The sequence below is a fragment of the Zonotrichia albicollis genome, chromosome 3 (genome assembly GCF_047830755.1).
Source record: "Zonotrichia albicollis isolate bZonAlb1 chromosome 3, bZonAlb1.hap1, whole genome shotgun sequence".
NCBI lineage: Eukaryota > Metazoa > Chordata > Aves > Passeriformes > Passerellidae > Zonotrichia > Zonotrichia albicollis.
In genome coordinates this window covers 62020538-62035460 of record NC_133821.1, presented here as the reverse complement: position 1 = coordinate 62035460, position 14923 = coordinate 62020538, and the positions used below count along the sequence as shown (strand labels likewise).

Below are 14923 nucleotides of genomic sequence, written 5' to 3'. Positions count from 1 at the left end.
TGGTTACTGGTAATCTTTCTCCAGTGTTCTCCAGCCATCCCATCCTCTGTCCTAAAACATTGCACTGGAGGGTAAATAACAAGAAGAATAATGCAAGAATGTTCTTGCTGGTATTATTTGAATGGGAGAGAAAGCAAGCAGTTCTTGTAATACCTGTAAAATATTCACAGTTTGCTGCTACTGGTATTTCCATATCTGCTTTGGAACAGATACTGTGCTAAGTGAGATATTAATTGAATTGTACCAAGATCAGTTGTTGAGAGAAATGAAGGAGTAAACATATGAAAGGTTAATGGTAATAATGTCAGTGTCTGAGAGGTAGGGAAAGGGAAAGTCAGTGTATCAAAAATAAAGTATCAAAAGGAAGGTCTTGTCTGCCTCTGACTGTCTGTTAGGCCTGAAAGGGACAAGGTGGAAAGAGACTGGGCTTTTCTCTTGAGTTTCTTTCTAGTGTTTGAGAGTTAGGTGAACTACTGAGGAGGAACCTCAGAGCAAATAAAGCATTGTCAGATGCCTTACCTTTATTCTCAGCACTTTTGGATAAAGTCACTACAAGCTCCAGGCCACATCAGGAGCTTCCAAAAGTGGAGGATGGATTTCAGACAAAATGAGCAGTTAATAGTGCCTTTTCATCATATTAAAGCTAACTTAGAAAGAAAATATCCTCCACAAGAAAAAAAGTTAATAAATTCTCCTCATGCAAATGCTACTTTTTACTCAAAATATTGCAAAATTAAATGTGTTCTGCACAATTATGACTACTCTGTGTAGGAAAAGAGCAAAGATAAACTGGTTCTAAGCATTTTTCTTATTACTTTTCATTTATGGAATGAAAGAGTAATTGCATGTTGCCAGGTATTAGATAGCAGTATTGTATACTAACAATTATACTGTCACTTAAGATGTTGTCCTCAACATGCCACACAGATTCTCAGATTTCCTTAATTCTGCTTACTGCAGTGTAGTGTCATAAAGGCTTCAAGAACCTGACATTGTTGATGTTTGTCAGCTTCATAAATTGATTACCTCTATATGAATGCACTTGTCATAGCAGGTTTTTTTAACCAGCATCATGACAAAAAATTCTTGGTATTTATTGCTTGAAATTAAATCTTACTAGCAGGATTCAATTTATGACATCAGTGTCCTGCTACTTGTGCAGAGGATTTACTGAAACTGACAAGAAGCTGACCTGTCTTCTAAAAGGAAGTCAGTTTCTGCATACAAGGCAAAAATTCTTATCTAAGTATGACTTTATTTGGCATATTTCAAGAGAAGGCATTTAGTTGTGCAAGAAGAGTAGATTCATCAGTTTCACAGATGTTGTTTAGATTTAAGGAGTTCAGCATTTCTTTCAGGAATCCAAGGAGTAGAATGGAGTCCTGGGATTCTTCTAGATTTGTTCTGAATGGTTTTTCTCTCTTATCCGAGTTCCTTAAATTTTTAATTTGCAACTGCAATTTAAAAAAAATGCAATTGTTTTGTATGTAAAGCAGTGGATGGCCTTATCTTTCTGTAGTTGCTTCATTGTTATTTTAATAATAAGATATTGAACATTGACAGTTCTTCAGAAGTAGCTTATAGCAGGGCATTGGGTGAATTTCAACTGTTGTGTCAGATAGTTAATAGACAGCAGATATCAGAATTCTCTAGGGGTGCTTTTTATTATTCTTGGCCTGTTTTTAAGCAACTGAGTTAAGATAGTGTAGAAGTGATGTAGAGGAAAAGGATTGTCTCTGCCAAAACCCCTGATTCTTAAAAGGAATTTCCAAGACTTTGTTCTTTGAATGGTGAATTAAAACATGAAAAATGTTTAATATTGATAATGAATTCAAATGCTAATATCATATGCCACTTTTAAATAGTATTTGTCCATACAAGTGTTGCTTATTTCAATTAAATAAAAATGTGGAGTGTTTATTAACTCATTCAAAACCCATCAAATGGATAAAGTCCAATTTACATTTTACATGTGTTGCAATAAGCTCATTCCTCAGTTCTTTTTAGTGCAGATTGAAGCTAACATAATATAAAAATCTACAGAAGTGAGGAGTTCAGGAGGTGAACTTGGTCACCTTGGTGCACTCTGGTTTTCATTTTTCTCATCATTCTATAGTATATCTCCCTGACAGGAGATATTTCCATATCCACAATTCTTTCTCAGTTTTCTAGGTTGTCTTTTGAAAAGGAAATGTTTCTTCTAATTTCAGGCTCATCTACTTCTAGTGATCCCATATGGTCTGGCCATTCACCACCACCCCATCAAGAAAATTGGGTCAGTTTTGCAGATACCCCACCAACCAGTGCTCTTTTAGCCATGCATCCTGCTTCTGTCCAGGTGTGACACTTTATTGGTATTTGATTTGCCTCATTCAGATTGATGTTGCAATCCTTGAGTTTCTTTTTTCCTTCATAATTTTCATTGCAGCTGTTTACTGTGTATCTGTGCTGTAGTCAATTCAGTGCTATTTGCCCAACAGATACTTGTTTCGTTGATTTGCCTTAATTTGGAATGATTAAATGAAAGCTACTAATTTTTAAATGTCAACAATTATGACTTCTAAACATTTGTATTTAGCTTTTTATGCATATGTGCCGTACTTTTTTTTTTCTGCTTACATACCTGCGGTCATTCCATATTGTATCAGTGTGCAAAAATACCCTGCCATTATCCTGGAGATACCATCTGCTGATGGTTTCCTGCAGTTTTTAAACTACTGTGAGTTTTAACAATGCTTTATATTTTGAAGGCAAGAAGTTGAGAATTCGTAGAAGCATTTTAGGTAGATAATACTGAGGAAAAATATTTCATTTCAGGACCAGACAACAGTACGAACTGTAGCATCAGCTACAACAGCAAATGAAATTCGTAGGCAATCAAGTAGTTATGATGACCCCTGGAAAATAACTGATGAACAAAGGCAGTATTATGTTAATCAGTTTAAAACCATTCAACCTGATCTAAATGGATTTATACCAGGTAAGTTACTCTTTACAAAATATAATTGTGGGTGCATCAGTTCTGTTGCAAAGACTTTGTTTTGTACTTAGGCTTGCATACTATTTTGAAGGAAGTTCTGCATTTTGCTGATAATATTCTACTATAGTTCAGTGTAAGTCAAGAAAGACTAGAAACTAATTTGCCTTTTGCCTCATTTAACCCTAGTAATTAGTGCCATTTTTCCCAGAACCTTTGCTAAATAACTCATCATCTTTACAGTAGGTCTGAGTTGTCTAATGATTTCACTTGCCTTAAGTATTAAAAATGATTGTTGCAATTTTTTAGGATCTGCAGCTAAAGAATTTTTCACTAAGTCAAAACTACCTATTCTTGAACTTTCTCATATTTGGTAAGTATGATTATTTAAAATAATAATAAATAAATGATAAATGTTTGGAAAGATGACAGCTGATAGACATGTAATAATTATGTACTAGAAACTGTTAAGTAAAATTACACTTGTATGTTCAGTCCTGCTCATGTTTATGCCAGTATTACTTTAGTGGGTTTTATTGGCCTGGGCTGGTACTATTTACGAGGCATTTTGAGAAAATTCCAAACTACTCAGAGTTAGAAGCAATTTATTTGAAGTATTGTTAAATGGGTATTGTGAAATGAGTACTGTTAAAAATGCATTTAAATTTAAATAATTAATTCCTTATCTATATTTATTTATTCATTTATGTGTAAGTAAATTTAAATTAAATGTACACATACACCTTTTAAAATAAATTCATGGTACATGGTGACAAATCCAGCTTTGAGTTTTGCAAATCTTCTGTTTCATTGTATTCTGGAATTTGTACTGCATCATTGCATGCTGTCATTAAATAGCTTACCTTGGCAGGTGCTACCTTTCTTTTAGTGTAATGATTTGTATTTCAGGTAATTTCCCATTTGATGACATTGCCTCAGCACTGTAATTTCAGTAACATACTTTGCCAAAAATCTGAGGCTGATAATACTGTGTAGTACTGTCTTAAATGGGTTAAAAACCAGGAGAGATAAAAGTGACTTTAAATTATCTGTAAGCTGTTATTAGTTAAGGCTCCTTATCTTGAGGAGTAAAGCACGTAGTACTAATATGAAGTGTTTAGTAGGATAAAGGGAACAATAAACTTTGCTCATCCAAGTAGCAAAATCGGAAGCCTGTCTTTTGGAAATAAAGTAATCTTCAGAAATTTTATTTACACTAAGTTTTCCTTCTTAGGGAACTGTCAGATTTTGATAAAGATGGTGCACTGACATTGGACGAGTTCTGTGCTGCTTTTCATCTGGTAGTTGCTAGGAAGAATGGGTATGATTTGCCAGAAAAGTTACCTGAAAGTTTAATGCCCAAGCTGATTGATTTGGAAGACTCAACGGGTAAGATACGGGTTCAACACAAATGTCAGTCTTTTAAAATTATGGTTTAATTGTTACAGCAGATACTTGTTTGTATGAAAGAAAGCACTTGTCAATATGAACTAAAGCATTGTATAATTTTTAGAGGTCTTATTGCTCAGAGCTGATTTGAGCATGTACATATTTCTGTAGAGGGCAGTTATTTAGGAGCAGTGCACATACACTATTACATTTGGAAATTCTGACTGTGTCCTTTAAAGGTTAAGGAAAATAAAATTGTCACAGTATGGATTTTATTCATGACCACCTATTGTATTTCAGTTTCCCAAGCCAGCTATACTTTAGACTCACTTTCAAATGAGGATGCTTTCTATTCACTCTCATTTATGAAAATATGGTGTGAGTTTCTAAGTATCAAAGGTACTTTGAAAATATTTCCAGATTCAATGCTAAGGGCAGGATAGGTGTTTAAAAATGCAGAATCAGTACCACAGACCCTTTTTTTTTTTACATTCACCTCCTGACTTGAAAGCAGATTTATCCTTTATTGTGTTGGCACTTAGTTGTTCTGTGCATTGCCTTTTACTTTTTGGTACTCCCAGAAAAACCACTGAATGTATGAGCTCTGCTTTTTAATATGTGCCAAAAACTTAGTCCTGTAAGTGAACAACAAACTACTGTTCCATGTTAAAGTGGTGTTTAAAAACAGGATGTCTGTGGCTATCTTAGTTTCCTTTATCTATTTTAAAATATAAAAAAATGAGTATTTTAAAGGTGCTTTAAATTACTTTTTAACAAGCAGTTTTTGCTTGGAAACTCTGAGTTGCTTGGAAATTCTGAGTGCACAAGTACTATGATTTGCTAGAATTTTATTTATTTTCACTAAATTCTTCAAGGGGACTCTTTTCATACTGTGTTTGTAGGCTGTCTGAGACTTTAATCTCAAAATTATGGATGAGTTCTTAAACTAGATACTGTGTTTCTTATTATCTCTGCTTTAATAATGAACCTATTTTCTGTGGGAGTAGGTTGGCTTTTCAAAGAGCTGCTGCTGAAGTGTTTTCAGTATGAGTTAGCATTTTGCTATGATGAAGACATTTGTGAGAAATAGCTGCAGTTTATTGGGCTAAACCCTAGGAAATGTCAAAAACTATTCCATTCTCTCAATTTTTGTGTTAAAGTGGTGATCAAGCAAAAAATCTTGGTAGGAAGTGAAATAACATTTATTTGTATAAACTGTTGTTACAAAAAAATAACAAAAACAAGAAAACACTAAAAAAATTCCCAAAACTCCACATCCAACAGCTATATTTGTCTTGATCTGTTATGGGTATTAGATTTCAGCTAAAGTTGTCTGGAAACTTTATACATCAGACACTAAACCAAAAATATTACGTGTATGTTTATTATTCTCATTTTACAGGCAACTTGCTTTTAGAAATTTTTTCCTTTGGTATTAAAGGGAAGTTACCCTGTTCCAGTGATAGTTAAAAATTTACCTTACTGTGTAAGCCATGCTTAAAAATAGGACAATCTGCTACTTTATTCTGCAGTTATTAAAATCTACAATGAAAAATTAAAGTTATTGCGAACTTGTGGATTTTTATCCGGTTAGCTTTATTTTATTTATATATTTATTTATTTGGATCAGCAGCATTGGAAGTAGCTGTTCTTATCTAGCACGTAACATGGTCTATTGCCAAAACTTCTATGTTGAATAAAATACTTTAGATGAAGTTACTGATGTGGCTGCAGTTTTATGTTTAGTTACAACAGCATACATTTACTAATTTAAAAATTAGTGATAGGTTTGTCTATTGTACTTGATGAATTACAGAAATTCATCTTAACAACTGTAAATCAGCCTAGAAGGATGAACCAGTTAAGTTTTGGTAATAATTTTTCACTTCAGTTCCTTTAAAACTTGTGTTTCATTAAAGCTTTCTTCCAAAATTGCCTTAGAAATAGAAACTAAAGTATGGCACCAGAGTGTCTTTTTAAGAGTACACTTTTTGCATGGGATAAAACTTTCTCAAAGAAAGAAATGGTTGATGATCTTCTGCTGACATGCCTCAGTATGAATAATGTACAGTCAAACTGTTGAAGAAGATGAATTGCTCAAATACCTTTTAAACCAATGTGCAAGATGGCAAACTTTATTTGAAAAGTGTTGACAGCACCATTATTAATCCTGTTCTTTTGTTAGAAAGTTTCCTATTAATCTTCTACACTTGTCCTCTGCACTTGCAAAGTTCTGCTTTTTTTCCATTTTGACTTCTGAACTACTGGCCAGAAGAAGGAGTAGCAGAGGGCTCCTTGCGCCCTCTGGGCTGTGTTCAGACAGCAAAGGAAGAAGTCTCGTGAGCTCCTCTGACAGCCTCTCCCTCATCAGCCCTGTGAATGCAGTGTGTGACCAGCTGCAGGTGTTCCAGACCAGTTTGAGATACGATCTTGCTTTACATCTGGTTTCATAACTAGAGATAGGTGTTTCTCTCACATGGCACAGACTTATTGTGTAATTAAGCATTTGTATAGTTGGTCACTTTTCTAGTATAGCAGTAAATCTCTACAGATTTGTAATTCCTTCAAAACTCAATTTTATCTCAGTTAGTGAAAGCTAACAACCTTTACAAAAGCTGAAAAGCAAGTTTTACTTTTCTATGAATTTTTGTTTGGGTTGCTGCCACAATGCCATTTCTTTGTAAGAAAAGAAATCTGCCATGCCTTATGTCTTACACATTTACTTTAACCCTTAAAATTTTCCATAGAACGTCGTAGGCGTGTTTCATGTAGGTATTTACAGAACTCTCTGAATTACAGTAGCTATGTAGTCTATCTATAATAATTTTCAGCCTTATCTTTTGACTTTGTGTTTAACACTGGAAGTTAGTTCAGTTATGTAGAATACCATCAGTAAAACAAGAATTTTGATGTTTTTAACTTAATAGAATTTTTTTTGTTATTACACTTCAGACTAATTAACATGTGATATGTATTTCCAAAATATTGCCCCTGGTGTATTTTGGACTTAGTATATTACATTGTTTACAATGACCACAGCATGTCAGCTTGACTACTTGGTGACATTGACACCTCAATGTAACCAATTTTTATTGCTTTACCTAGAGGAAAACAATTCAGGATGCTAGGTGCTGGGCATAATTTTGGAAACATTATGGAAACAGCCTCATGTCTGGCTATTTAAAGGAAGTTCACATGACCTTTGAAACTCTGAAGAGTTGGTTTCTGTGTGTGGTTTTTTCATGGTAGTAGCACTTTGGTTGCATCTGACCTCAAGTAGCACAATTAATTTCATTTTGGTCTGCAGCTTTTTGGCTGTGCATTTTGCTGTCCCTGGCAGCAATCTGGAGGCAATAATGGGTTGTTACTTTTCCAAGGTACAGGTGGTAACCACTGACTATTCAAGTGTTTTCAGTTCAATTTGACATTGGATTTGTTATTAGCCTATTCTTAATGAAAATTAGCAGGCAGAATATTGACTTGTCTTAGCAGAAGAGAAGGCTGCAGAGTTCAGATCTTCGGGAAATTGAAATTAGTATATTTTATAAATTTCAAAGTATTGTAAAACATGCTCTCGTGGCAGCCATCTTCAAGCACATACCCATGCAACAGCAGTACTTTGTAATGGTTATTTAATTTAATCTTTTTTTTTTTTTTTTTTGTTAGTATTTTGTCTTGTTTGGAGTTTTAGTTCTGTGGACTGCTGACATCATGCTAATATGTCTAATATGTCCCGCTACTTATCAGTCCCTATATCAACTGTTCCTGTTGCTTATACACTGTACAGTTGTAATCTGAACTTTCAGGGTTTTTTGAGCGTCTTAATGCCTGGCTTTAGCTTGCATTTTGATATCTAGAATAGGAGATATTGTAAGCAGGATTTTGCTGTGTTAGACAGAATGCTTGATCTGCTGTTCAGATTTACTTCAAAAGAAAACTGAACGGTGCCAAAGGACAGTTGCAATGTGACAGCTACTGGACTTACTCAGTTTGCAAAATGTGAATGGAAACACCACTGTTTTAGTAAGGAGGCTTGAAGCTAATATTATTTGGAGACTAAACTAAGGGGAATGGTTTTCTTAATCTGTTGTCATATTTTTTTGTGTTTGTATTGAGATACTGGTTTTGCTCTGGCCTTTCATATGAGGAAGTATTTTTTTTCTGTAAGATGAAATGCTCAGTGCAGGATATGATGTAATAAACACTAGTGCAAGTTATTTTCTCGTGCTGTAAGAAAAACTTTAATTCTATATGTAATGAAAACCTCAAAAAGCTACTTAAAGGCTAAGCACTGGGAGGATAGGATGGTACAGAGTAATCTTCAACGTCTGATTTTCAGGAACATCCTTAAAATAAGAGTAGTACCTGATAAACAGTTTTTAACAGTACTTAACTTAATGAGAGGTCTTGGGGTTTTGTGGGTTTTGTCTGCTGCTAAGTATTTGCTTGAAAAAGATTAAAATAAAGGGCACTTTGCACTTTCCATGAGATGTGAGCAACTCTTCTAAAATTAAACTGAATTCAATTACGTTTTTTGTTCATAGTGATTCCTGTCGTTTCAGAAGTTGGGGAACAGACTGGTGAGGTAGGTTACTCTGGCTCTCCAGCAGAAGCACCTCCAAGCAAGTCTCCATCAATGCCATCCCTAAACCAGACCTGGCCAGAATTGAATCAGAGCAGTGAGGTCAGTGCTTTTGCATAAGAGTTATTTTGCTGCCCATCAATAAGTAAATTGTGTATGTGTCCATGATTTGTCATAAGTGAATTGCTGATCACAAATCATTAAACAGTTAGCAGGACAATAGACACAAGAAGATTCTGTGTTAAAATGCAAAAGAAAAAAGTTTTCATTCTGGTTTTTCTATCTCATTGTGAGATACTATTTAATATGTTATTAAGGGTAATTAAGCTTTACATTAATCACAAAATTTATCTCATAACGTGTTTTGGAAAAGTTGAATTAATTCCTAGTTTTTTTCATTTAGGGCATATTTTTGTTACCTCTGAAGAACTTGTTTTAGCAGACACTTTGGCTAAACTACAGAATAAGTTTCTGACAGATCTGGACATTGAGACTTATTTCTGGAGGTGATTTTAGCCTGAAATATCAGCAGTAACACAGAAGTCATGACCCTGTTTCAGAAGCTGAGACTCAGAGTAGAATCTGAAGTCGCCATTGGCTAAATTTATTTAAATCTTAAAGTTTTACTGTTACATACTTCTGCTTCATCATACTTAAGCACATATATTTGCTGTATAAGCAGTCTTCTGCATTTTGTCAAAATTTGAAAGTGAAGTTAGCAAGGAGTATTTTTAATATTTTTTTCCCCACAAATGTCATTTGCTTAGAAGGCCTGTAAGTAATTGATTCCTAGATTTTTCTGGTTGCTCTGTTTTAACATTTTTGCCTCTGACTTAGAATAAACCAATGTTTTAAGAGCTACTTCTGATCCCCAAATGAGTTTCTGACTGGAGCCATATACAAAGAAGATGTAGGCTTACTTTTCTTTATGAGAGGGGAAAAAAGAATGAAATTATTTTTGGAAAACTATTTTTGATAATCTGGGACTCAATAAGAATTGAAAACTTGTTTTAACATATAAGATAGTTCTCTCAGTAGCTAAGTATTGCCTTCTATTAAAAGAGCTTTTTTTTGTGGTTCTTTTTCTTTCTTTGTTAGACTTCAAGTGAATAGAAAATTGATATTAAAAGATTTAGACAAACCAATGGAAAATCAGCATGAAGCAGAAAATCAGCACATTTTTAGGATTAAAGTTAGGAGCAGAGGAAACTTCCTTCATTTCTCAGCAGGGAAGGACTTTATAAAGTCTGCAGTTCCTTGTAAAGGCAAGTGCTAGCCTCATAGTCACATCCTTATCAAATTTTAAAATGTTGGAAATTATTTAGTGATTCTTAGTTGTTCTATTTGACAGAGTGACTCTGTGAAATAGAAGCTATGTTTTAAGAGGGAGGTGCAGCAGAGTCATTCACTTGTTGCTAAAAAGCTGCAAATGTCTGCATCTCTATTAAAATTTGCCCAGACACATTCCCTTGTGTTTTCAATAAAGATTTAATAAGCTAGTAATTTTGTATCTGCATCATAATGGAGCAGATGCTTCAGTGCCTAATGCAAATCAAACCCATTGAATAGGGTAATTCCACTAGTGGAACAAAGTCACTTACAATTACAGTCAGCCAGAATCTTGACTTATGAAATTGACTGTCCATTCACTTAAGGTGGCATTTTCTTTTTGAAAGTCTATTATAGCTTAAGAGGTATGGAAAAGTTCTCACAGTAGCTATACTACTGGATACTAACTATACTAAAATAAGAGTTGAACTAAATGTTTAGTATTTTGTTCTAACCCAAAGGAATTTCTGATTTTTCAGATGTGTTGCTGTGCATGTTTCTTTCTTCTCGGCAATTTCTTTTCAGCATGAATCAGGTCAAAGTCCTCAAGGTTTTAATTCCGCGAAAAAATTTCTGGTATTGCTGCAGGCCCCAGTCTAATTGTTTCCTCTTTCAACCTCTTATAAGTGTCATCAACAAATGAATTGCTTGTAAAAGCTCTGCATCTTTGTATTATCTGTCATTCCAGGCAGTCTCATCCTGTTAGTCTCAAAGCTGTTGGTTACTCTGTTCTTTCTAGCTCATAGTTGATTTATAGAATCCAGTTGCCAGGCCCAGTTACTGGAGGCTCCCAGGTATAGACCAAGGCATCAGTTTAAAACTTCAGCATAAAGAACAACATGAAAATCTGCCTAACTTCCGATATACTACATGCTTCACATTCTCATCTTTTCACTCATCACTTCTTTCTCACTCCAGATGTCTTTTCCATCCAAGTCTCAAGGCTGAGCACTTAGTTTTTGAAGCTTAAAATAATAGAAAAACCTACTACAAATTTTTTGTTGAAAACTGTCGAGTGTCATGCAGCTGTCATACTAGCTTTAACACAGATAGGGAGATTTGCTTTTAAGTTCACAATTGTTACACCTTGTTTCAGATATCTTGGTGTTCTATTCATAATGGTTCAGGTTGCTGTCAGTTTTAGTTTCTAGTAATTAACCTTTTGAAAGTAATTTTAAAACATTTTTGCAGTTGGACAGGACAAATACTTCAGCTTTAGCTAGCATGATTTTTGCCCTGTCAATGCTTTTAAATTTTGCGAAGTTTGAGATGCAGTCCAGTAGATTCTCAGTACATTTAGCTTTCTGTTAACTGGGGAATTAGCAGTAGTAGCTTCTGGTAGTATTTCAGGATGGAGCACAACAGCAGATTTCCTGCTGAGCAGGTGTTGGTGTTTATCTGTCTGTGTCTAGCTAGGGAGCCCAAGGACAAGTAATAAAGGTACCTGTAGTTTGGCTTCAGAGCACGGTGGTAAGAGAGATTAAGCATCCATCTGTAACAAATAATATTTTTCCATTTATCTTAACTGTAACAGAAGTGGTGTGTGCCCAATGGAATTTTTGGAACAATTAATATTTCTGTAATCAAATGGTCTGTTTGCCAGTCTTACAAGTAACTGGGAAGCCACTGGCCAAATCAAGTTTAAAAGGGTAGTGGTAGACCTAAGATAAATATTAATATGTTTCATGAAAATGAGCAGCTGTGCAAATGCAAGAGGCCAAATCAGGAGAAAGGCTGGCAGAACTTGGCACTTAAATTTCTGACTTAGTAAAACCTGGCTCACTCACAGGTTTGTGGAGCTCCAAACTACTTGTAATGCTGCCTCTTCATGAAGGAGTGGAGTGAACAGAGATGAACTGTTTAATGATAATAACTGTTTAATTAACTGTTTAAAACAGCGACAGAGCAGCTGTGAATCCTTACTTAAAAGGTTTTGGTAGGTTCTGTCCATGAAGAGGGTAGTTTTGTGTTAAAAACAAATACAAACAAACAAAACCCTCAAAGCACAGAAAACCACAACAAAAAACAACCAGAAAAAATACCCACTCCCATATGAATAGAAATCCATAATGTTTGCCCTCATTTAAAATTTGAAATGAGGAGATAGAGCTCTTTCTCTACAAGAAGTTTTACCACATATGAGAGCAATTACAAATTTAGTTAATATTTTTTTGAATTTTGTTTCATGTGATTGTAAACAGTTATTTAGGAATTTCCTTAAGAAGTTATTTCTGAAATAACTGTTTTAGACTTGGTTCACATACAGGCTGTTCACTGAATATAGTTTAGTGTAGAGGAGAACACAAGATTAGGTTGGCTAACACCATATAGTTTGTCCTGTGTCTTCTGGGATCATTTAGATTGATTTACCTATAGAGATGGGACAAGAATATGACACAGAGAATATTCTGAGTTGGAAAGAACCCACAAGGGTCATGGAGTCCAACACCCAAGTTGTTTCCACAACTATAACAAACATAATTTTTATTGAATTTTCTGAGCACTAAAAATTTTGTTGTTTTAATTTTAGAAACTTGTATTTGTAGTGTTTGAAACTTGCTTAATATTTACTTGTTATTTTACCAAAATATAACAGGTTTAGCATTCTTGTTGTGATTTTTTTTAATCTGGTTTCCAGATCACAGAATAATTTTATGTACTTCGATGCTTTGTTGATCCAGTTGTGGCTATAACTTGATTCAGTTTGCATGAGGATTCTTGACAGCCATGTATTGATACAGCATGCCCATATCTTATAAAATTGTTCAGAGATTGACTTATTTGCTTTTAGCAATCAACAGTATATTTGGATTTAATTCTTTGCCTTGTCAGTGATTTAGACTTGTGGAAATGCTCTTTTATGGCGTAGAATCACTTCTCGGGGGTTGCACTGGCAAGCTCAAGTGATGTGATTGGAGTACTCTGCTCAGTGTTCATTTGTCTGGGACTTCATAAGAAAATCAGCATTTACTAAATAGATCTGAAACTTGGCAGCTACAAAGCTGAGGAACCTTTCTGTGGATTTTATGACTACAGATGAACACGACATGTCTCTGGTTTTTATCTCTAAATTACATGAACGGCTTAAGCAGTTCTTTTACTTGTATGATGTTCATTGGCAAGCATGAACTCTGAAGGTACTTCTGGGTTGCCTGTGCACCTGTATCTTCATTATAAAAGGTGAATATAAATATTTATATTGACAGATAACAAACTTGGTTCCACAACAATCTCAGAAATAGAAATACTTAATATATATATATCAGTGTACTTCCCAAGTGAAGTACTCTCCTGTGCAAATACGGTTCTTTCCAGTGCAACCTCTGAACTACTATGCTAAATCTCCTCAGTGATCTTTTACTCTCATCTTCCTCATCATGCTGACTTCTCTCCTCTGTCTGTTCAGCAGTGGGAGACATTTAGCGAACGCTCTTCAAGCTCACAAACTCTGACCCAATTTGATTCTAACATTGCACCAGCTGATCCTGTAAGTCAATCACTTAGCTTGCTTGTTTGAAATTAATTTTATTAACCCTGAATTTCCATTCATTGTATTTATCTGTTATGCATGATTCCATGGACTGCTTTTTGGGGAATGGTGGCAAATAACTTGGTTGCTTATTTTCAGAATATCAGTTTTCTAGTACTGCTCATGTTTAATCTCTGATTGCTTTTTCCTGTTGATTTTGACCTAATACCACACTTCTGTCATAATCTGTCATACACAAAGAATTTAAACACAATGTTTTTTTGAAAATATGTGCAAGTTGGTGCAAGGGCCACTCCCTATGATAAACAAGTTCTGTTGTAGATTTGTCTTCAGTGTTGTTTTGGGGTTTTTTTGAGTTGCAGAGCCTGATTTGCACAACAACAGGGCCAACTTCAGTGAAAAAAAAGCTACTGAGCTTTGATGGGTGTGGTATTTCATATTCCAAATGTTTTTACCAAGTTACTTATTAATAAGGCTTTTAGTATCTCTCCAGCTAAACCTGTGTGTTCTAAGGCTTTACTCAGTGAGGAGTGCTCTGAAGGATTATGTAGTTAAATATCTTGCCAAGTTTGGGAGCCAGAAATACACTACAGTGTTTCAAGTTCTGCTGGTTTTAAGCTTTACACCATGTGACATTAAAGCAGTTCTGAAATGCATTAGAAATGAAGTATTTAGCTGCTGCTTTCATCCTGCTTTTTTTACAGACTTAATTAGCACCAAGTGTCCATTTTAATTTAATTAATTACAGTGTTGGTGTCCGTTTGATTGTGTAGTGCTGTAACAGGTGCACAAAATACACATTTAACTGCTTTTAGTGTTAAACCTGTCACTTCTGAAAAGATAGAATACATAAATATGCATAGATTTTCAATGCATCAGCACTCCAGTCTCAAAGTTAACACTGATACTCATGTAGAAATAGCATTCGAGATGCTGAAAGCTAGAATTTAAAGTGCACTGTTCCCCATGCTCAGAATTAACCTTTAATAAACTTTCAAAACAAGTGAAAATGTTCTACTGAAAGCAAAAACCAGCCCTCTTTCATCTGAGATGGTTTTTGTTTTAAATACACTGTATTTTTATGTTTTAATGAGGTAAACATGATGTAAATTACTTCCTAGTTGTTACTTGCTGTGTATAGTTGCTTGACTGTCAC

General features: G+C 34.7%; 1 protein-coding gene across 13 annotated transcripts in view; it reads left to right on the top strand.

The window, feature by feature from the left end:
- Positions 1-14923, top strand: part of REPS1 (RALBP1 associated Eps domain containing 1) — a 63982-nt gene that overhangs the window by 32347 nt on the left and 16712 nt on the right. For 3 of the 13 annotated variants that reach the window (XM_074537629.1, XM_074537618.1, XM_074537617.1), the window contains exons 5-10: positions 2211-2338; positions 2818-2980; positions 3287-3350; positions 4212-4366; positions 8911-9050; positions 13684-13764. In XM_074537629.1, the coding sequence (XP_074393730.1) occupies positions 2211-2338; positions 2818-2980; positions 3287-3350; positions 4212-4366; positions 8911-9050; positions 13684-13764 (731 nt within the window). The remainder of the gene's footprint in view (positions 1-2210; positions 2339-2817; positions 2981-3286; positions 3351-4211; positions 4367-8910; positions 9051-13683; positions 13765-14923) is intronic. The other 10 variants (XM_074537621.1, XM_074537620.1, XM_074537619.1 and 7 more) reach the window with 9 other exon arrangements.